At 45.3% G+C, this 19,437-nt stretch overlaps 5 protein-coding genes and 7 non-coding genes across 12 annotated transcripts; 1 reads left to right on the top strand and 11 right to left on the bottom strand.

Moving 5' to 3' along the window:
- Nucleotides 1-485: 485 nt before the first annotated feature.
- Nucleotides 486-4,225, bottom strand: LOC111078171. Its single transcript, XM_022372722.2, has 7 exons — nt 3,723-4,225; nt 3,541-3,661; nt 3,386-3,481; nt 3,100-3,324; nt 2,123-3,038; nt 807-2,063; nt 486-749 (listed from the first exon to the last, which is right to left on the bottom strand). The coding sequence occupies exons 2-7, from the start codon at nt 3,657-3,659 to the stop codon at nt 669-671; spliced, it is 2,694 nt and encodes an 897-aa protein (XP_022228414.2). The 5' UTR covers nt 3,660-3,661; nt 3,723-4,225; the 3' UTR covers nt 486-668.
- Nucleotides 4,226-6,347: 2,122 nt separating this feature from the next.
- LOC111078170 lies at nt 6,348-10,377 on the bottom strand. Its single transcript, XM_022372721.2, has 6 exons — nt 10,234-10,377; nt 9,996-10,151; nt 9,736-9,939; nt 7,357-9,675; nt 7,058-7,290; nt 6,348-6,973 (listed from the first exon to the last, which is right to left on the bottom strand). The coding sequence occupies exons 3-6, from the start codon at nt 9,849-9,851 to the stop codon at nt 6,657-6,659; spliced, it is 2,985 nt and encodes a 994-aa protein (XP_022228413.2). The 5' UTR covers nt 9,852-9,939; nt 9,996-10,151; nt 10,234-10,377; the 3' UTR covers nt 6,348-6,656.
- Nucleotides 9,940-10,864, bottom strand: LOC111078172. Its single transcript, XM_041595662.1, has 4 exons — nt 10,853-10,864; nt 10,394-10,770; nt 10,234-10,301; nt 9,940-10,151 (listed from the first exon to the last, which is right to left on the bottom strand). The coding sequence occupies exons 1-4, from the start codon at nt 10,862-10,864 to the stop codon at nt 9,940-9,942; spliced, it is 669 nt and encodes a 222-aa protein (XP_041451596.1).
- Nucleotides 10,865-11,803: 939 nt separating this feature from the next.
- LOC111078173 (40S ribosomal protein S5a) lies at nt 11,804-15,766 on the bottom strand. Its single transcript, XM_022372725.1, has 5 exons — nt 15,674-15,766; nt 14,807-15,209; nt 13,178-13,294; nt 12,849-12,947; nt 11,804-12,024 (listed from the first exon to the last, which is right to left on the bottom strand). Exons 2-5 carry the CDS (start codon nt 15,206-15,208, stop codon nt 11,956-11,958), a joined length of 687 nt encoding a protein of 228 aa, XP_022228417.1. The 5' UTR covers nt 15,209; nt 15,674-15,766; the 3' UTR covers nt 11,804-11,955.
- Nucleotides 12,109-12,250, bottom strand: LOC121405078. The gene has a single exon (XR_005968365.1). It is a non-coding gene; the product is annotated as a small nucleolar RNA psi28S-1192 (small nucleolar RNA).
- LOC121405079 lies at nt 12,306-12,447 on the bottom strand. The gene has a single exon (XR_005968366.1). It is a non-coding gene; the product is annotated as a small nucleolar RNA psi28S-1192 (small nucleolar RNA).
- LOC121405080 lies at nt 12,503-12,644 on the bottom strand. The gene has a single exon (XR_005968367.1). It is a non-coding gene; the product is annotated as a small nucleolar RNA psi28S-1192 (small nucleolar RNA).
- Nucleotides 13,009-13,152, bottom strand: LOC121405077. The gene has a single exon (XR_005968364.1). It is a non-coding gene; the product is annotated as a small nucleolar RNA psi28S-2876 (small nucleolar RNA).
- On the bottom strand, nt 13,550-13,706 carry LOC121405085. Its single transcript, XR_005968372.1, has one exon. It is a non-coding gene; the product is annotated as a small nucleolar RNA psi18S-1854 (small nucleolar RNA).
- On the bottom strand, nt 14,081-14,237 carry LOC121405086. The gene has a single exon (XR_005968373.1). It is a non-coding gene; the product is annotated as a small nucleolar RNA psi18S-1854 (small nucleolar RNA).
- LOC121405087 lies at nt 15,294-15,449 on the bottom strand. Its single transcript, XR_005968374.1, has one exon. It is a non-coding gene; the product is annotated as a small nucleolar RNA psi18S-1854 (small nucleolar RNA).
- Nucleotides 15,767-16,573: 807 nt separating the features above from the next.
- LOC111078185 (ADP-ribosylation factor-binding protein GGA1) lies at nt 16,574-19,415 on the top strand. The gene is made up of 5 exons (XM_022372740.2): nt 16,574-16,722; nt 16,809-16,969; nt 17,297-17,891; nt 17,947-18,947; nt 19,011-19,415. Exons 1-5 carry the CDS (start codon nt 16,686-16,688, stop codon nt 19,134-19,136), a joined length of 1,920 nt encoding a protein of 639 aa, XP_022228432.2. The 5' UTR covers nt 16,574-16,685; the 3' UTR covers nt 19,137-19,415.
- The last annotated feature ends 22 nt before the right edge of the window (nt 19,416-19,437 follow it).

Raw genomic sequence — 19,437 nt, 5'->3', positions numbered from 1 at the left:
CCGTTTGTCCAGGACTAAGCCTAAGACTAAACAGAACTTTGAACGATTTGCTCAGGCAGCTGGAAAGGATAATCAAAAATACACACAAAAACAAAAACTTTAATAAATATATACAGTATACATACTTACAACATAAGCAATAACTATAAATATGTATTTAGTTAATAAAAAGAATTGTTTTTTTTTTAGATAAACAACGAATTGTTTTTGTATTCTCTGAGTGTTGTGGTATCCATGGCACCTGTTTATTCAGATCTAGCTATTTTTTTAAATCAGAAATTCTCAAGACATCTTTTGCCTCAAGAACTGTGGATGCTATGCATGCTGTGTGCTTCCCCAATTGTGACCCCAATAGGCAAGGAGGCTCTCAATATTTCCCTAGAGAAATCCTCAATTAAATTTTGATGTAAAAATGCCATTCCCAAGAGCCAGATTTTACCATGTTTTTTTAAAGTGAATATTATAGTTAAGGCACATTATTTCTGATGAGGTTTAGACCTTTATTTATTGAATTACATTTAAAACGCAAAAATGTATCTAGTATTTGTGTGCAACATTTCAGAAAATCAAAGGATATGCATTTGCATATACAATCTTTACAAAAATAATTGATTTGAATTGTTATTGTTATAAAATATAATGGTGGCACACGGAGTACGCATCGATGTTTAAAGGACTTCCAAGCGCATGGCCAGTTTGGCAGATGGCTCGGCGAACTGATTGGCGAGAAGATGTGTTTGTGTAGATAGCTGTAGAGAGATGTGATATATAATCAGTCAAAAACATACATATATAAATCCGCTTACTTGATCGCTCCCTGAGGGTAAAATCTTCGAGTATTTTGGCAGCAAAAAGCTTGTTACGTGAGCACTGATGATTGAGGCAGTGCACTGGGCATATATCAGTTCATATATCATGAGGGGAACGCATGTTGGCATAATCGAGATCGGATTCGTAAGCAATGGTGGTCCTTGAGCACCAGTCGACCAAATTGAAATTGAATTAGTGGCGGCGCGAAGAACGCTTTTGTTTCCTTGGACGTCGCTGAGGAAAATTGATGTTGGCATGGCCTTCTTGATTGGCTTCCGATTGGTTGTTTTGGTTTCCTCCAGATCTATATCGACCAGCGTTAGCCAGGACATGGGACAGTGGTACGTATTCTGGAACGTTTGGATCGAGCTTCGATTGAATGATAACTCGTCCACCATCTGAGAGGCCATCTGCTGCTCCTGGTCTTGGACTTGCAGCATATGGCGACATGCAAATGAATTCCGACTCTGTGCAGGCGATCCTCGGCTGAATGGGAACAGCTCGTTCTTGTGTAGGCGAAATCGGTATGGGGTAAGCATCTCGGCCATCTTGTCCTGGCATCGGATCGTAAAATCCAGAACCGGGTTTTGCAAAATAATATTGATTCGGATTTGTAATAGACTCTGTGCCTGGTGCTGGCTGAAAGGAGACAGTTTCTCCTGGAATGGGCCAGTACGGAATGAAGTTGCCATCAGTGTGTGGCACCAGGAACTGAGGCAAGGCCAATCCTGGGCGTGGCCACATCTGGACAGTGGTGGGCTGCACTTTACCCAATATGTAGAACCAGCCCCATCCCCATCTGTTCCCACCCCAGTGATCGGGAGGCTGGCCATCCGAAAAACCGACTGCGACGCATTGCAATTATTATTCTGTAGCGCCAGCGGCAATGGCTCTGAGTCTAAGCGGGCCGCAATGGCTCCCGTCTCCGGATTATAGAGAACCATCGATGTGGAAATGTCCGCTGGTATATCGATACGTCCAGGTGGTATAAGCATTTGGACGGGCATTTTCTTTGACCTGCCCATTTGAATAATATTCTCATCCGCAGGAACAGCTATAAACGATGGCGAATGTGAAGCCGAAAACGAAACCGGTCCCGAATATTTATCTGAAATCGAGCTTGGAGCTATGTCTTGGAAGTTGCAATTGCAATAGAGCGGTTCCGGTGCTGACGGCTCGGCGAAAGCATTTTCCATTTCCACGGTCTCTTGACTAGCTTGGAGACGTCTGCGTCGCTGGATACGGCGTCGCATCTGTGGATGTTATTTAGAATGGGGAATATTTGGCAGGAGCTCAAAAACAAAGGACTTACGCTGATCCTTGTGCCCTCCCACTTGCAGGGCTCAAGTGCCTGAGGGCGGTCCCTCGGTTGGATCGGTAGAGTAGCTCCGCGATCGATGCGATAAGTGCGAGCTTGAGTGTTTGGTATCTGCTGGTGCCCATGGCAAGATATGGCTCCAATTTGTTGCTGCCCTGCATATCCAATGCCGCCATGATATGCCTGTTCCTGAACGTTCAAGTATTGTGGATTAATTGTAAATTGTGGCTGCAACGAATGCCCATTATATGACTCCTGTTGGACGTTATAGTAGGGTAAGTCCAATAAGGATTGTGGCTGCGATTGTGGCTGCGATTGTGGCTGCGATTGTGGCTGTGTCGTGAATATGGGCTGTGGCTGCACAAAATTCCCATTATATAACTGTTGCTGTACGTTAAAGTATTGCTGCTGCGGTATGGGCCCGAACGGTATGGGCATCAGATGGCGTATCGACTCAGGCAGAAATAAAGCCTGCATAGGTGGCGCCCCTTCGCGTCTTACACGTCGTCTATTGCGGTTGCGTCGCCCCCTTCCTCTACGGGTAGGTGGACGGTTCAATAGACTCATCGCCAGATACTGGGATGGGTCTAATAAGCCTACAACAGCTTGAGGTGCTAACGGTGCTAACGGTGCTAACGGTGCTAACGGTGCTGCCAGCTGCTCGATATTTGAAGTCAGTCCCATACCAGGAAGCTGCTGGATGTTTGAATTGCCAATAGGAGCGCCTCCTTGCGGCTGATAACTCTCTTGATTAGCAGATACCCAGACGGTTATTGGTGCAGTCAACTCTTGTCTATTGGCAGCTCCAGCTACAGCCGAATACGTGGATTGCCTATCATCGTTATTATCACAGCCACGGGATGCAACTCCTGATGTGGATGGCTTTAAAGTATCATTAGTTGCAATCGGCCTGTACAGGTAAGACTCATTTAAATGTACTCCCTAAGGTATGGATCCAAGGTCACACTCACGATTTGATATCTGTATTTGTTGGTTTTTGTGGATCTAACTCCTCATCGTATTTTGTAGAGGTACTATTACCTGAGCGAACGGATCCAAGTGCAGACGTGGATTGCTGGATGGATTTAAGTGCAGGCGTTGACGGCCGATTGGATCCATCGGAAGGTGCCGATGACTTATCGTCAGTCATACGGGTACTATTACCAGAGCGACGGGATCCGTTAGTCGCCATCGGCCTATAAAATACGATCTTATTTAAATGTACTGCCTCAGGGATGGATCCAAGTGAACACTCACGGATTGGTATCTGTTGGTTTTGGCGGATTTGTCTTTTCATCGTTATATTTACTGGTTTTATTACGGGAGCGACTCGATCTATTCTTCACCATCGGCCTGCAAAACTCATTTAAATCTACAGCCTTAGGGGTGGAGGGATCTAAGGGAACACTTACGGATTGGTTTCTGTCCCTTTTGGCTTTGGTGCAATTTTGTCCTCATCGCTGCGCAAGAAATCATTTAGTGGCAAAGTCGTGCCACGGCGACGTGCGCCTTGACTCTTTTTAGGAGGCATGGCTGAAAGTCGTAGCTCAACAAAATGAAGAAGAAAAGACAAAACCAAAAAAAAAACTCTTACCTTGCCCCCAAGTTCACGCCGTAGTCGTAGCTGTGGGCCAATATCGGTTCAGTTGAGTTTGTAGCGTGTATGCGTGTATGTCTCCGTCACTCCCAACTCATGGGCCGGGCCGAGCCGCTAGAAGGCGCAGGCGCATACGCGATAATAAGCGGTACAATTAGCGATGGCGGCGGCGTCTGCGCCCACAATTCGGCGTAGCACTGGCGCAAGCTGACTTTCGGGTTTCGCGAGATTACGAATGTTGCACTGTATGTCGTGCATGTATGTAGGGTCCTCGCAGAAACTATTATTTTCGGCAAGTGTGTGTGTGTCGCGACAGAATTCTGTTACACAGCGGGCGCGGCACTTGTATTTTTGCAGTTTATGCCGCGAAAGATGCTCTGGTTTCTCCACACCTTATATATTTTTTGTAATTCAAATTATTATTTATTCAAATTTTGCGTGACTGCCTTATGCGTTGGCATAGAGTGCTCGAGACGTTTTGAGTTCTACCACTTGACAGCAAGTTCCATGATGAGCAGAATTGAAATGCAAAAGTATCGACAGGAAACGCTGGTGATAGTATTGTCAGTTCAAATCCTACAGGCTGCTTGGTGTGCAATTGGATAGGAAACAAAAACGTTGCATAGGATAAATAATAATTATATTTGGATACTTACTGATTAATACGTTGGGCACAGAATGTATGAAACGTTCTTCCCGCAAGTTCCATGAAGAGCAGAGTTGCAATTAAAACGTATCGACCGGAAATGGTGGTGATAATATCAATTTCTGTGTGTATGTACCACACACATAGACAGTACCACACAAACATACATAGGCATGTCGCACTGCGCAGTCAGCAGATTTAAGTAATTTCCCCTTTTTACGTATTTTCAACAGAAAAGTTTAATTCAAGTGCAAAGTTAATTATTGGATCGATTAACTGAGCATTTATCCATGATCTTGAATCAAATTGACACGTGCGTGAATTAGGAAATTTCTGAAAAAGTCGCGAGCAATACGCGTTTGAAGTTTTGAAGCCAAATACTGAGCTTATTTCGTTACAGGTCGTAGCAATGCAGCAGCCCACGGATAATTACAGTCGCAATAAGCAGGAATAAGAATAATCGAGCCGAGGGGGACGTGGATTACATCAAGCGTGGATCTGGCGGCCCTGCCGGCCACTCAAATAGCTGTGTCACAGGACTGCTCAATGGATATCAAGATGCGGACCATACAATATGTATGTGGTGGTGGTGGTGGTGGTGGTGTCGGCACCACAAGCATAATGGTGGAGCAGCAAAAACGCCCTCAGCAGGAGATTCAAGCTAAAACAAAGTGCTGATTTTTCAAATATATTTGATTTTTATCTTTATTAAAGATATATGTACATATATCGTTTATGCAACACAAGCAATGATAAGTGTATGCAACACTACACTACCAACCAGCACACTCTTTTAAAAAAAGTCGCGGAAACAAATGCATTTATGTTCCATAAATGCAGTTCAAATTAAAACGATGTTCCGTTTTGCGTGCTGTATTTGCACACAAACAAAACGCACTGTAAAACATGTGAATGTGTGCTTGCTTTAATATGATGCAAATATGCTCTCACCTTCCTATATTTTATATTGCGTATGCATAAATCATTGGTGGAAATAATGATCTAATTGTTTTTATCCGGTACATGATACATAACATACATATATGTAATAAAGTTTGCTGGAAAACGCCAGATATATTGGGGAACTATTATTTTTATTACGAAGCTTTGTTGAATTTCGAACACTTCTTTTGAACCGGCCAGTAGGATTGTGTGGAAGATCCCTGTCTGTTTGGGCTTTTATTGGGAAGCTTAGGGATTAACCTATCAAGCATAGCAAACAAAACAAAACTGCTGTAATAACTGGAGACTGCGAGAATCCATCAAACCAATGGCCAAAGCTTAACTAACATTAAGATGGAACTTGACAAGACACTCATTCCTTAGAAGTAAGCCAATAACACGTTCAAGAACCAATATTTACATACATACATATGTATGTATACAAGGACACAAGGACGTTCTACCAAGCATTGTTCTGGACAATGCATTTGATTTATTGATTATTTGTAATTTAGAATGTAACTATTTAATCGAGTCGAACAGATTCGGCGAACACATACTGGTGCAGAATGAAAATTTTCTCATTGCAATACTGCAATCGATTAATTAAAAAATAAACTCAAAGCAAAGACTAAGCTGCTGCCCACCACATCGGCAATAACTATTGCCGCCTGGTATACCATTCGATCACATATTTGGCCTTATATATTGCCATATTGCCATGCGAAGAATGGCCATGGCAAACACCAAAATGATAGCCCACCAGAGTAGCGAGAGCACCAGTTGCAGCACCAATGCTATAAAATACCACATGATCAGAAAGAGCACTAAGTAGCCGATGAGCGAGCCCAGATCCGACGGACCCGCCGATGGGTTCTTCCAAAATTCATAGATCATCATGTAGAATGGGACTTCTTGCCAGTGGGCCGATTTGCGAGGGTTTTTGCAGCTGCTGGCCGGCTCCATCATTTAAGGTTGCTTTATTTTTGTTTCGGATAAATATTTGTTAGATATGAAATGAGTTGAAATACAAATGGATTGAATAACATTTATTGTTATAGTTTTGATTATTTGGTGTTCTGAATATTTGGAATGTGTATGTATGTGTATGTGTATGTGAAAGTAAAACGTTTAGTGGCATTTCTTTTGCCCAACTTAATTTCTTGTACCTTTTTTCTTCTAAGGTAATGTAAATCTTAGTGGCACCAACAATATGGTGATGAATCACAACTGGTTATTGGGAGTAAGAAAACATCGCAGTTGGTTGTTCGCTTCGAGCGCGTTAAGTGTTAAAAATAAAATAAAAAAATAGTAAATTGAGTAGGAACTTTGGGGGGAACTATTTACTCCATGTCCCCCCAGCTGTCGGTTCTGCGGCGCTTGACCTGAATGCCCAGCTCTTCCTCGCTATATTGATCGAGGTAGTTGAACAGCCAGCGTGTGAACTCGTCCATGTACGGATCAATGTGCGAAATCACACTGAATGTCTCCACTGATGGTGCGGGCAACTCCTTGGCACCAAATATTGTCTGCACAAAGTGTTCGCAATGAAAAATGGCCACGATCACATCCGCTTCGAGGACTTCCAGGCGCATGGCCAGCTTGGCAAATGATTCGGCGAACTGTTTCAGCACAATATATGTTTTACTGGAGAATACAGCTGTAAGAAAGAGAAAGGTAACAGAGAGGGAAATAGTTCATCAATTAGAAGAGTATAGATAGATAGATAGATAGATGTGCTCACTTGGTCGCTCCTTGCGTGAGATCACATAGTATTTTTGCAGCAAACATTGGGCCGCATCCCCAAAGGTCACCTTCCGCTGGTGCAACAAACCGAGGAGAATGCGCAAATCCTCTTCAGGTACATTTAGTCCATCCTGCTCGCTCTTCTGGCCGTCCTCACTGTGCTGCTGGAGCAGAAAACTCCACAGGCTGTCGCTCACCTGCTCCCCCATATAAATGGGCAGACCAAATATTCTAAAAAGAGAGAGAGAGAAGAGTAATCGAGTAATTGAATTATTTATGCTATGGTAAACAATTTACGGGCAAAGCTTGGCAAAGGCTACTGTCTGATTGGTGGCATTCTCTGGCTGCCAGTGCGTCCAAATGGCGGCCTCGAGTGGCTGCTCGCCCTGGATCTGCGGCACGGGCACCGCTCCGTTCTCGATGGACTTCTCCAGCTGTTCGCTATGCTCGCGGGAAAGACGCGTCCAATCGCCGGCATAGTAAACGCCCTGCTGGGCCATCAGCAGAGGACTGGCCAACACCCACGTGTAGCGCACAGGCAGTGCTGAGTGCGAGGCCTGCAGACCGCCCTCGTGAGGACCTATGAAGCGCGGAGCCAACTGACCCACACTGGACATCAGAAGATCGGCCATGGCGCCGTCGGTGGCAATGATGCACAACGAGATGGGAGACCTCAGCTCGTCCGGCTCGATGGACACAATGCTGGCCAGCAGTACCATTTTTAAGTAGACGTAACAGTCCATGGGCACGCACTCCTGGCTAAGCTGGGCGCTCAGGGCATAGATAAAGGCATAGTCCGAGTACTGCGAGCATATAAGCTGATACAACTTTTTCACGCTCGACGGCACAAAGTTGAGGTCCGGCTTTGGGTGAGTTTCATTGGCTGGCCGGCGGCCAAAGAGCTGATGGCGTGCCACAGTCGAAGACTTGGGTGAACTGTGACCTGTGCCATGTGTGTCTGGGTCTACTTGGTCGATTTTAATTTCATCTTCATTGCGAAGGGAATTGTGAATAGCGTGAATGGCCTTCTTCCTCGATTGTTGCTCCTTGGGTGATATATCCTCCAGGTCCATATTGAGCAGCGGACGGCTGTACATTAGATCCCTGGCCAAATCCCCCTGACTGAGGTTCCATCCCTTCCCCCATTCCTCCTCCCGGGTAGCAGAACTGAGGGTGGACTGGGCATTGTTTGTATTCTGGTCCAATTTGAGGCTGTCCATCGACTGGCTGTTGTCCATTAAATCCTGCTTCAGCAGGTCGCTGAATGAAGTAATATTTGGCTCCTGGTTTTGATACAAAGAACTGATCGAATAATGCAAAGTCTCCTGTTCCATATTTGGGCACAAAGGCGCCACCTCCTTCTCCTGGGTTGCGAACAAATATGATGGGATCGCTTCTATTTGGCACCAAGAACTGGGGGATGGGGATGCCTGGCTTGGAGCTGATATGGAAGATGGTAGGCTGCAGCCATCCCACTGTGTAGTAGTAACCGCATTCTGTGTTATATCCGTGTCCGTTCCCACACCAGTGCTCGGGAGGCTGGCCAGCCGAAAAACCGACTGGCTCACCATAGGGTTGCAGTTCTCCATGGCAGCTGGCTGTGGCTGCGCCTGCAGCGGTACATCTGCCCGTGCCAAAATTTCGCCAGTCTGTGGCTGATAGACAACCACGTCTGATGAAATGTTCTCTTGGAAATCGATCCGTTTAGGCATCAAAAGCACTTCTATGGGCAATATGCTTAGATCTGGGGCCAATGCTACAGGAGCAGAGGCTGGAATAGCCGATAAAATAATCGGATTCGGGACAGCAGCCGTAGCAGTATATGGCGATAGAGCTGGAGCCGGAGCTGGAGCCAGAGCTGGAGCGCTACAATAATAATTATATGGTAGTGCTTGCGGTTGCAGCGGCTCATTTCCCATTATCAGCATCCCATCCTGATCGGTATTCAAATGAATCAAATCCTTTGCCGTAAAGGTACGTCTCTGTCGTCGAGGACGGCGTCGACTCTGGAAATTGGTAGACATGTATAAGGTTTGCCCCTCAGATTCGAGTGTGGCATGGGCCAGGGCCTGGGGTGCTTTCCCCGAATTGTGTGTGCCAGTGGCTGGCGTTTCCTCTGTCATCCCACTTAGCTGCGACTGAGCGTTGGCCTCAGCCTTGTGTGGCAGGTTCCAGAAACGACGGCGATGATTCCTGTTGTGAATTGTGTTCTGTGGCTCACTAGCAGAGGGAGGAAAGGCATCGATATCGAGATTCGTTGGAGGGTCCACCTGCTGCGAGGTATTTGGATTCATGGGTTCATGGTGTGAAGCCTCGCCCTGCACAGAAGCCTCAAGCTCCAGCTCAGGCTGCTGCTGTGATGTTGTCTGTATTTGTGTGGGCACCGAGATTAGCCATTTGGCCACCGACTGGTGCATGCTAGGCTCTGTTTCGGCCTGGACACGAGGGGCTGCCTGTTCCACTTTATTTGGAGTGCCAGTGCCAGAGTCCCAGACAGTTGCTGGCGGAGTGGCAGGTACAGATTCAGACTTTGATTGCTTATCGTTGTCTTGAGGTGTTGGGGTTAAAATTGGGGTGACATTGCTGGTGTGACTGAATCCATTCGATGGGATCGTCCTGTAAACGGAAAACTCGTTTCAATCCAAAGCCTCTCATATTCAAGGCGCACACACTTACCCAAGGGAAGCAGCTGGAGTCGATGTATTTGGCTCCTCGTTGCTGCTGAAATAATCATTGAGTGGGACAGCAGCCGTAGCCTGGCGGCGTGCCCCTAGGCGCTTTTTAAATGACATGACTCAAAGTCGTAATTCGTAGAGCCGGCAAAATGCCCTGTGATTAGGTATTTGGCTCCCAACTTCAGGTCGCAGGTGTATGCATAGGCTAAACCAGGGCAAAGATCGTGTCAGTTGATTGGGATATGCACTCGGCTAACTCACCTCTAAGCCGAACTATGGTAGGCCGATGGAGACGGTTAACGGAGCGCGGCGTCTGAACGGTGGAGCTGGGCAGAATGGCTAGCAGGCGATAGGTCTCTGTGACTCTCAATTTCTGGTATTCACACATTGGCCGCGAACAGTTGGGGCACAATGGCGCTAAAGGATACAGGGGTACAGGACACCTTGATTATACCATGGCAGGAATGGGTTGGCACGTGGGGGCTCTTAGTACACATACCATCTGTAGAGCTGGTCTGCAAGGCGTTGCGCATGCACCCGCTGCTGCAGTACCAAGTAGATTGAAGGCTACACGCGGAAGAAGAAATGAGAAAATAGCTAAAGAGGGAGAGAGAGAGAGAGAGAGAGACAGCGTATCGACTGTCACCGATTTCGCTTACACTATGGTCTCAGTTGGCGTATAGGCAGAAAGGATGCCTTGGACCAGGGACAGGCCGAGGCGCAGCGAGTGCGCGGCCGGATTAAACTGCAAGCTGGGACTGAAGGGCAGCCCCACCACGCGCCACTGGGCGTGCAACTGGCCAATGTCGATTGGCTTGAGGCCAGCTACCTTCAGTTGGTTCCGCACCAGGCCGTACACCGAATACTTGACGGCTTGGTCAAACTGCAGGGGCTCTTCGACAATCAGCGGCAACAGGGATGGCGCCTGCGTCAACAGATCGGCGTAGACAAAGTCGAGGCGCAGCAGCAACGGCGTCAGCAGTTTTTCAGGTGTGCGTGTACGTCTGTAGTCCTCCACGAATGCTGCAACGGTTCCCTCGATTATTTTCAGCAAATGCGATTCGCGGCAAAATTTTTCCACTAACTTTTGCTCTTGGAACCTAAGCAGCGTGCAAAACAATATTGTACATGTTAGTCTTTGTCAATGGTTTTTTGACAATGCATCGAAATTCGGCTATACTTACTGACTAAAGCGTTGGCGCAAAATGTCGTCTCCGCCGACGTTCGAATGATTCTCGTTGACTTCTGGCTCCGGGAAAATTGGATTCACATTGAACATTTTACCAAGACCGCCAGAAACACGAGTACTCACTTCCGCGGTTGCAATTGATGTGTGCAGATTATTTCTGAGCACAAAACGATGCAACTAGCCCAATTTGCGGCGAATTTAAAGAATCTTTTGAAAGTCGGTGCACTTTTAGCGGGAGAGGAGATGACAAGTGGGAGAATTTTAGTGGTGAGCTTACATAATATATCGATGGTACATTTAATTCGATACTTCGACTGTTTTATTCAGTAATATATCATGATATATGGCTCTAATATGTGTATATTTATATTTTAATAATATTTTTATAAAATACAGTATTTTTTCTATAAATTTGGTTTGTGTAACAGCAACAGAAGCGAAATAAAAATTTGATTACGATGTCCCACTGGCGATATCCGCGTTATCGATACATCAATAAAGGCGCTAAAGCTGTGCAATACACATGCAAACATACAACACACTGACAATGCTTGATGTATGTTTATGTGCCGTGGCCTGATATTTCCTTTGGAAAAAATAAATATGCAATTTCCATATTAAATTCTATTTATTAAAAATAGTTGAGTGCATAGTTGCAATCCCCTCGCACGACCATTTCTCAATTCCAACATTAATCGGGCTGCCTAAATAAGACCGATTATTATCTAGTTCCAGTCGATTTTAGTCATTGTCATAATTCCAGTCCGTGGAAACGAGGGAGCAATGTCCTTTTGTTCTATGACGTACACACGTGTACGAACATATTTAAAATTTATTGAGCACTAAAAACTATTAAAAAAAAAGGGGATAGGATACTAAATTAGCTGTTTACACTGTTTATTGGTTGGATTTTTTCATGTTTATTTTCTTGTTGTAAATTTAGTGTAGAATTATTACACACGTTATTTTGTATAAAAAAAAAACAGACACAGTAGCTTGTTTTTTGTGTGGTTGTTGGTTGCTGTCTCCTCCTTAACGGTTGGACTTGGCGACACGCTCCAGCTCATCCTTCTTCTTGATGGCGTACGAGTTGGAAGAACCCTGAAAAAGCAAACAAAACCAGATTAACTTTTGGACCAACGTATAAAGTGTACAAAAGCGCTACATATACTGATGGTTATGGCTTAATGTTCATTTACGTTTCTCGTGTGCATTGGACGGGGTAAAATGCCACAAGCACAAGGATAATAAAAGATGTGGGTTTTAGTTTTGTCCAAAAGCGAGACTACATAAATAAACCATGATGCAGAATTAGATTGGACCGACTATACATTACATAATCATGGCAATATTTTCTTATTCCTATTGATATTGATATTTTTGCTTGTTCTTTTACGTTTCTCGTGTGCATTGGACGGGGAAAAATGCCACAAGCACAAGGATAATAAAAGATGTGGGGTTTAGTTTTGTCCAAAAGCGAGACTACATAAATAAACCATGATGCAGAATTAGATTGGACCGACTATACATTACATAATCATTGCAATATTTTCTTATTCCTATTGATATTGATATTTTTGCTTGTTCTTTTACGTTTCTCATGTGCATTGGACGGGGAAAAATGCCACAAGCACAAGGATAATAAAAGATGTGTGGATTAGTATTGTCCAAAAGCGAGACTACATAAATAAACCATGATGCAGAATTAGATTGGACCTAACAGAATCAATCTTAATTGATAAGAGTGTAACACTAGAATAAGGAAATTGGCCAACGTATGGCCAATCTCCTGGGTTTATGGCCAGTGTGGAACAGAGTTTCTAATCTGGTCTACAAGCGAGGCTAGGCATTTTGGCGTTACAATGCCTGGCATTAGAGTAGACCACAACAAATCCCTATCCCGGGTCAGTGGTGCTGGTGCATACCTTGGCGGCGTTGATCAGCTCATCGGCCAGGCACTCGGCAATGGTCTTGATGTTCCTGAAGGCAGCCTCACGAGCTCCTGTGCACAGCAGCCATATAGCCTATGGAAAAGAAAAGGAGAACAGTTTCAGTTAGCTTTGGGCGAACAAGAAATCTTATAATGTATATGTCTCTTCAGGTCATACGCCAAATGTCGGGCTATAATACACATTGTGACGCTACGGATAAGATAGAAGTATGTTCTGGCCAAGCATTATAAGCCAGCAGTCGCCAACCGAACCACAAGCCATTGCTGCTGGCTGCATGACAGAGGAGAGGAGGTGGTACTTGCCTGGTTGACGCGACGCAGAGGCGACACATCCACAGCCTGGCGACGCACGGTACCGGCACGTCCAATACGGGTAGAGTCTTCACGGGGTCCCGAATTGATGATGGCGCTGACCAAGATCTGTAAAGGCACAAGACCAAAACTTGAATTAATAAAATGCTCTCCAACAAGTGTCGTCGCCAGTTAAAATAGTTGGGGAAATGTTGTTTTAAGTTCCAAGAGAGCAAGAAGAGGTTACTGATCTTCAGGCACTAGGATATTAAAACATTTTCCTTCAATATGAGTCCATTTTGATTAGATGCTCAGCTGGGATGGGTTTTCCTTCAGCTGGCATTGAGGTGGACTGACAAAAGATTCGTGTAAGTCGATGATAGTATGGCTTAGGTGTTGATTTTAAACTTTATTAAGGTTCGCATCTTTAAGCCAATGCCCTTAAGAGGAATAGTAAATCATGGGCTTTGGTTTGGTCCAATTGAATACCACAACGACGTGAAGTATCATCGCTGCAGTTTTAGTTTTGGACGGAGGATAAACCATTTTACTTGAGGATCTATTGATGGGTTTACAAATGTTGTTTTAAGTTCCAAGAGAGCAAGAAGAGGTTACTGATCTTCGGGCACTAGGATATTAAAACATTTTCCTTCAATATGAGTCTATTATGATAAGATGCTCAGCTGGGATGGGTTTTCCTTCGACTGGCATTGAGGTAGACTGCCTGAAAATCGCAAGAATGTTTCAAAGATGTGGTTTTAAGTTCCAAGAGAGCAGGAAGAGGTTATATCTTCAGGCACTAGGATATTAAAACCATTTCCTTTGAGTCCATTTTGATTAGATGCTCAGCTGGGATGGGTTTTCCTTCATCTGGCATTGAGGTGGACTGACAAACGATTCGTGTAAGTCGATAGTATGGCTTAGGTGTTGATTTTAAACTTTATTAAGGTTCGCATCTTTAAGCCAATGCCCTTAAGAGGAATAGTAAATCATGGGCTTTGGTTTGGTCCAATTGAATACCACAACGACGTGAAGTATCATCGCTACAGTTTTAGTTTTGGACGGAGGATAAACCATTTTACTTGAGGATCTATTGACGTGTTTAAAAATGTTGTTTTAAGTTCCAAGAGAGCAAGAAGAGGTTACTGATCTTCGGGCACTAGGATATTAAAACATTTTCCTTCAATATGAGTCCATTATGATAAGATGCTCAGCTGGGATGGGTTTTCCTTCAACTGGCATTGAGGTGGACTGAATGTGATTTTCGCTAGCTCGGAAAAGTGTAGTTTTAAGTTCCAAGAGAGCAAGAAGAGGGGCTATATCTTCGGGCACTAGGATATTAAAACTCTACTTCAATATAAGTCCATTAAATATATATACGCTTCCGACAGTCTTGGCAATGACTGTCTAGCGTTGAGGAAGACTAAAGGCACACTCCAAATAGTTGTAGTTTTAAGTTCCAAGAGAGTAAGAAGAGGGAATATTTATCTTCAAGCACTAGGATATTAAAACTTTTTGTGGGTTACTCTGCGTACTCATTCTACCCATGTTCAGGTGGGTAGTCGCTGAACACAGTTTAGCATGAAACGCTGCCAAGGGGGAAGGGGGGACAGAATGAGAATCTAAAAGTCGATCAATTACCTGCAGGGGGTTCTCGCCAGTCAGCAGATGAATGATCTCGAACGAGTGCTTGACAATGCGGCAGGCCATCAGCTTCTTGCCGTTATTGCGGCCCTTCATCATCAGGGAGCAGGTCAGGCGCTCCACAATGGGGCACTGGGCCTTGCGGAAACGCTTGGCGGCATAGCGGCCAGCCGAGTGGGGAAGGTAGCGTGCAAACTTCTCCTTGACCGAGATGTAATCCTGCAGCGAGATGTCGTTGACAGTCACATCGTCGCACGACCAGCGTCCGAAGAGCTTGATCTCCGGCAGCTCAGTGGTGGCTACCACATTTGTTTCCAGAATGGTCTCGGCCGCCTCAGCTTCCACAGGTGCCGCCGGCTCCTCGAAGGATTCCACCACGTTTTCAGCAACTTCGGCCATGCTGCAAAGAGAGCTAAATGTTAGCCCGATGGTTCTGCATAGGATGCCAATGACTAAACACACACACACGCGCGCTCATTTGATGCTGCTGTTGTTGTTGATTTTTGACTTTATTAAGGTAAATATCTTCAAGGCGATATCCTCAAGAGGAATAGTTAACCATGGATGTTATTTTAGTCCAATTGAATACCACAGCGACTTCAAAATCATCGCTATAGTTTTAGTTTTAGACGTGTGCAGCAACCAATAAAAAAAAAAAAACCAACACGTGTGACGCACACACATACACACACACAAACAAAAAGCCGCCCGTATTTAACCTCATTTGTCGAACAATGCAGTTTTATTGATATGTCGAAAATTTAATTCACAAAACCCTCCATGTTCACAGTTAGCTATCACGTTTAGTGTTCCTTTGATTATAATTTACTTTATACGCAGAGTTTTTTCAACAAAATTTCTTACTTTTTCACAGAAGAAATCGAGATACGATGTCAGCGCAAAGGCAAACGCCTGAAAAAGAACATGTTACGGCAGTGTGCGGCAATGCCAGCAAAAATCATTTCCGCCATTGCCTACATGGTTGTATTTTACGACCAGGGCTGCATACAATACCGTGTATCGATAGGTATTCTAGAAGCGGATTAAGCGATAGTTAGCTTGTTGTTGCGTATTTCAATTGGTTTTGGCTATAGTTATCAATCAATTTTAATTTCTAATATGTTTCATTGCAAGATGAATGTGAAATCACATGGTATGTGCTCATTTTACCATTCAGTATTAAATACATATATCGATAGTTTGCCTTGATAGTTGCCAGTCACCGGATAGGTATATTTTTCACTTATAGTGTTATGACATTAGACTTAGCCAAGAGAAGAGAGGGATGGCATGAAAAACAAAATGCAACATTATTGTTCGTAGCCATCTCTAGACCACAGGCCGGCATCGTCGTATGCACTGTGCATAGGAAAAAATTTGAGGCAGCGCAGTCGGCACACGTACAGCGTAAAGACTTCGTGTGGTTTCGTTATTCTGCGCTGCTGACGTAGCGGCAGAGAAAATTCTGCCTCACTGACACAAAATTATGTTTTCCAGCAAAACACATCCATCAAATCAGAAAAATTGTATCCGCTAAGTAAAACAATCGACTAGTTCTGCCGCAGCGCTGCTCACAGCTCAACTGGACAGCCAACTTGACTCATATACTTCTCTCGCTCTGTCTGCGGGCATTTCCCATTAGACCATCTCTATTTTTCCAGCTAGTCAAGTCAGCTAGCAAAGTCTAATGTCATAGGACTAATACACATTTAGTTGCCACTCACATTGAATAGAGCAAATATTCGATAGTACCGAAAAGTGTCATCATTAATAGGCAGCTGCAACAACAACATGTTTGTTGTTCAAATCCACCGCAAATATTGTATTTCCCCAAGTTAATAAGATATTATATTGCCATTGCCAGCGGATTGGAAAAATGACAACCGACGAGACCATTATGGAGGAAATGCTGGGTAATTGAAAATGCAAAACTGTTCAACTCGCGCTTCCCCGCATAAATCTACCATAAATCTCTTTCGACCTCCTTTTCAAACAACAGATCGAGCAACAAATCCGGCTAAGGAAAGGGCCGACGAGCTGGGCGTGCAAATGTTCTGCATTGTGGTACGCAGTCACGTTCAGCTGGTGCACAAGGCTCAGGAGATGATTGTGGCCAAAGTGCGGTCAGCAAACGTAACCGAAGCAACGCGAGCCATTTCGGTGAGTCGAGTGGGTGGTTAAGGGGCTGTGGGATGTGGCCTGTGGCTGTGTGAAAAATTGCCTAGACAAAAGCCCCCACACACACACACACACATAGAGTGGGGCCTATAAAGTTCGCAAATACATACACTTGCATGTATGTACACGCACAAACACATGTGCATGCACTTGTGTGGCTGCGCTCGGTTTGAAATTGCTATCAACTTTAGTACATGTGTATGTGTATCACAATGTATTGCCAGGGCGGGACAGAGACAGTGACAGGGACAGGCAACCAAACAAGATTGTTGGCCAAAGTAACAGTAGATATGTACAAACAATTTGCAGCTGCTGGAGGAATGCATGACTCAGTGCGGCGAAGAGTTCCAGGACGAGGCGGGGAAGTTTCGCTTCCTCAACGAATTAATCCGTCTGGTGTCTAAAAAGTACAAGGGAGCCGAAACGCCGCACGAGGTTAAGCAGCGGATTATGGAGTGCCTGCTGCTGTGGACCACAGAGTTTCCGCAGCGTCAGAAAATTCGCGATGCCTACGACATGCTGCGTAAGGAGGGTGATATCGAGCATGGACAGACAGAGGCGGCGGTGGCCAAGCGGGAGAGTGTGCTGGGGACCATCGACGAAGCCATGTTCGCCAAACTGATCAAGAGCAACAATCAAGAGAACTTCAAGCGTGCGAATCTTCTGCTGCAGTATCGCATGGCACAGGAGGCGCGACGCAACGATCTGCTGTCCCAGCATCGACTAAGCCTCTACGAGGTCCTCGAGACCATGCAGCTGCTCAACCAAATGCTGGACACCTACGATCCCTCCAACAAGGATGTTAGCGAGACTATTAACGACCTCTACAATATCTGCAAGAAGCACAAGCCGATCTTCCAGCATATGACACAGCTGCTAGACGACTCCGATGCTCAGCTCATAGGTAAGTTCCCGCAGTCTTGATAGATCTGTCTCTCAATCTGTTTCTCCCTTTGCAGCTGAAACATTGGATGCCAATGGGGCGCTCCTGACGACAATGCAACGCTATAAGCAGCTGGTTCCCTCTCCAACAAAGACCACTGCCCCTGCTTCTGCTCCTGCCGAGACCACGACAACATCAAAAGCAGCTAAAACAACAGGAACAAGTTCCAACAACGAATTGCTAATCAACGAACTGCTGGGGGATCTCCTCATCGGTAGTAGTGAAAACGGAGCAGATTCAGAAGCTTCATCTGGAGAAAAACCAAACGCTTTCACGAGTAATTCCAGTTGCACGGCTCCTGCTACAGCCACAGCCGATCCCCTGGCTGATCTGAGTGACATCTTCAGCAGCGCACTGGCTGAAAGCGAGTCAAAACAATCGACTGAAAAATCATTCCAACACACCAGTTCAGGTAGCGGCGGCTTGCTGGAGCCTGAGGTGCTTAGTCAGAGCACGGCCACCGATGGCCTGGCCAATGGCTCCAGTTCCGATTCCTCAAGAAAGCCAGGGTCGGCCCGGAAAATGCCACAAATTGATATGCTGAGCGAGGAACTCTTCCAGAAGATATTGCCCAGTCAAGAGAGGATGAGCAGCTTCAAACGGGATCCAGAGAAGGTAACCCTAAACGACATGGCCAAAGAAAGGATGCAGGTAAAGGCACCCGAGGTTGCACATACACCGGCACAGGCACAACCAGTAGCAGCTGCAGAAGTGCTCACTATAGCAGAGCTCGTTGATGATGTTCCTTTGCTAAGCAATGCTCCCGTTACCCTTGAGCAGGAGCCGCAGATGGAAGTACTGCCCACGCAAAAACATCTTAGCGAGATCAGCATCGAATTAGACAATATCCAGGCCACTGGTGAGCAGCGTGTGGTGCTCGACGACGATGACATGCAGCTCAGTTTAAACTTTACCAGCGATCGGCCAGGCTATCGTGTCTCGGTGATTGTGATATCGGCACAGAACAAGAGCCGCCAGCCAGTCTGTGACTTTCATTTCGAGGCGAGTGTCAAAAAGGTGAGAAAGCTGCAGGAAATTCAATAGCCAATAAACCCTGACTCCACAAACATTTATTTCCAGCCATGCAAGGTGCGTCTACTGCCGCCCACAGAGAGCGCGATGCCACCTCACAAGCCATTTCGTCCAGCCACGCCTATCAATCAGGTGATGCTGCTATCAATCCCACCGGCAAGGCCGTGGATGTGACGTGCATCGTGGGGTATAAGCTGGGCGACGATCCCGATCCTATCAAAGAGTCAATTGTCGCCCAAGGCATTGCCTACGTGGACTAAAACTTAAGCAAATACAAAAAAGGCAACCCCCTCCCTCCCAAATGGCTATTGCTTTCCCTTTCCCACTCTTTCTCCCCGACTCTGTTGTTTCTGCGTCTCTGTGGCGGTGTTCCGTTCCCTCTTATTTGTCGGTTTCTATATGTATTTGTATATTTATTAGGATTTTATTCAAAATTACATTTCACATAAACGATTTAGTTTAGTCCGTATTACAA

The sequence above is a fragment of the Drosophila obscura genome, unplaced genomic scaffold (assembly GCF_018151105.1).
Source record: "Drosophila obscura isolate BZ-5 IFL unplaced genomic scaffold, ASM1815110v1 contig_74, whole genome shotgun sequence".
Taxonomy (NCBI): domain Eukaryota; kingdom Metazoa; phylum Arthropoda; class Insecta; order Diptera; family Drosophilidae; genus Drosophila; species Drosophila obscura.
This window is presented reverse-complemented; position numbering and strand designations above follow the sequence as displayed.

Coding starts and splice junctions, on each gene's coding strand:
- LOC111078171 (XM_022372722.2), bottom strand. CDS start 3,659: ATGCCTCCTAAAAAGAGTCAAGGCGCACGTCGCCGTGGCACGACTTTG. Junction 2,064..2,122: donor GGGAGGGCACAAGGATCAGC/GTAAGTCCTTTG, acceptor TAACATCCACAG/ATGCGACGCCGTATCCAGCG. Junction 750..806: donor TACCCTCAGGGAGCGATCAA/GTAAGCGGATTT, acceptor ATCTCTCTACAG/CTATCTACACAAACACATCT.
- LOC111078170 (XM_022372721.2), bottom strand. CDS start 9,851: ATGTCATTTAAAAAGCGCCTAGGGGCACGCCGCCAGGCTACGGCTGCT. Junction 9,676..9,735: donor ACTCCAGCTGCTTCCCTTGG/GTAAGTGTGTGC, acceptor TTCCGTTTACAG/GACGATCCCATCGAATGGAT. Junction 7,291..7,356: donor GCCTTTGCCAAGCTTTGCCC/GTAAATTGTTTA, acceptor CTCTCTTTTTAG/AATATTTGGTCTGCCCATTT.
- LOC111078172 (XM_041595662.1), bottom strand. Junction 10,302..10,393: donor ACGCCAACTGAGACCATAGT/GTAAGCGAAATC, acceptor TTCCGCGTGTAG/CCTTCAATCTACTTGGTACT. Junction 10,152..10,233: donor GCAGACCAGCTCTACAGATG/GTATGTGTACTA, acceptor TGTATCCTTTAG/CGCCATTGTGCCCCAACTGT.
- LOC111078173 (XM_022372725.1), bottom strand. CDS start 15,208: ATGGCCGAAGTTGCTGAAAACGTGGTGGAATCCTTCGAGGAGCCGGCG. Junction 13,295..14,806: donor CTGGCGAGAACCCCCTGCAG/GTAATTGATCGA, acceptor GTGCCTTTACAG/ATCTTGGTCAGCGCCATCAT. Junction 12,948..13,177: donor CTCTGCGTCGCGTCAACCAG/GCAAGTACCACC, acceptor TCTTTTCCATAG/GCTATATGGCTGCTGTGCAC.
- LOC111078185 (XM_022372740.2), top strand. CDS start 16,686: ATGACAACCGACGAGACCATTATGGAGGAAATGCTGG. Junction 16,970..17,296: donor AAGCAACGCGAGCCATTTCG/GTGAGTCGAGTG, acceptor AACAATTTGCAG/CTGCTGGAGGAATGCATGAC. Junction 18,948..19,010: donor TCGAGGCGAGTGTCAAAAAG/GTGAGAAAGCTG, acceptor ATTTATTTCCAG/CCATGCAAGGTGCGTCTACT.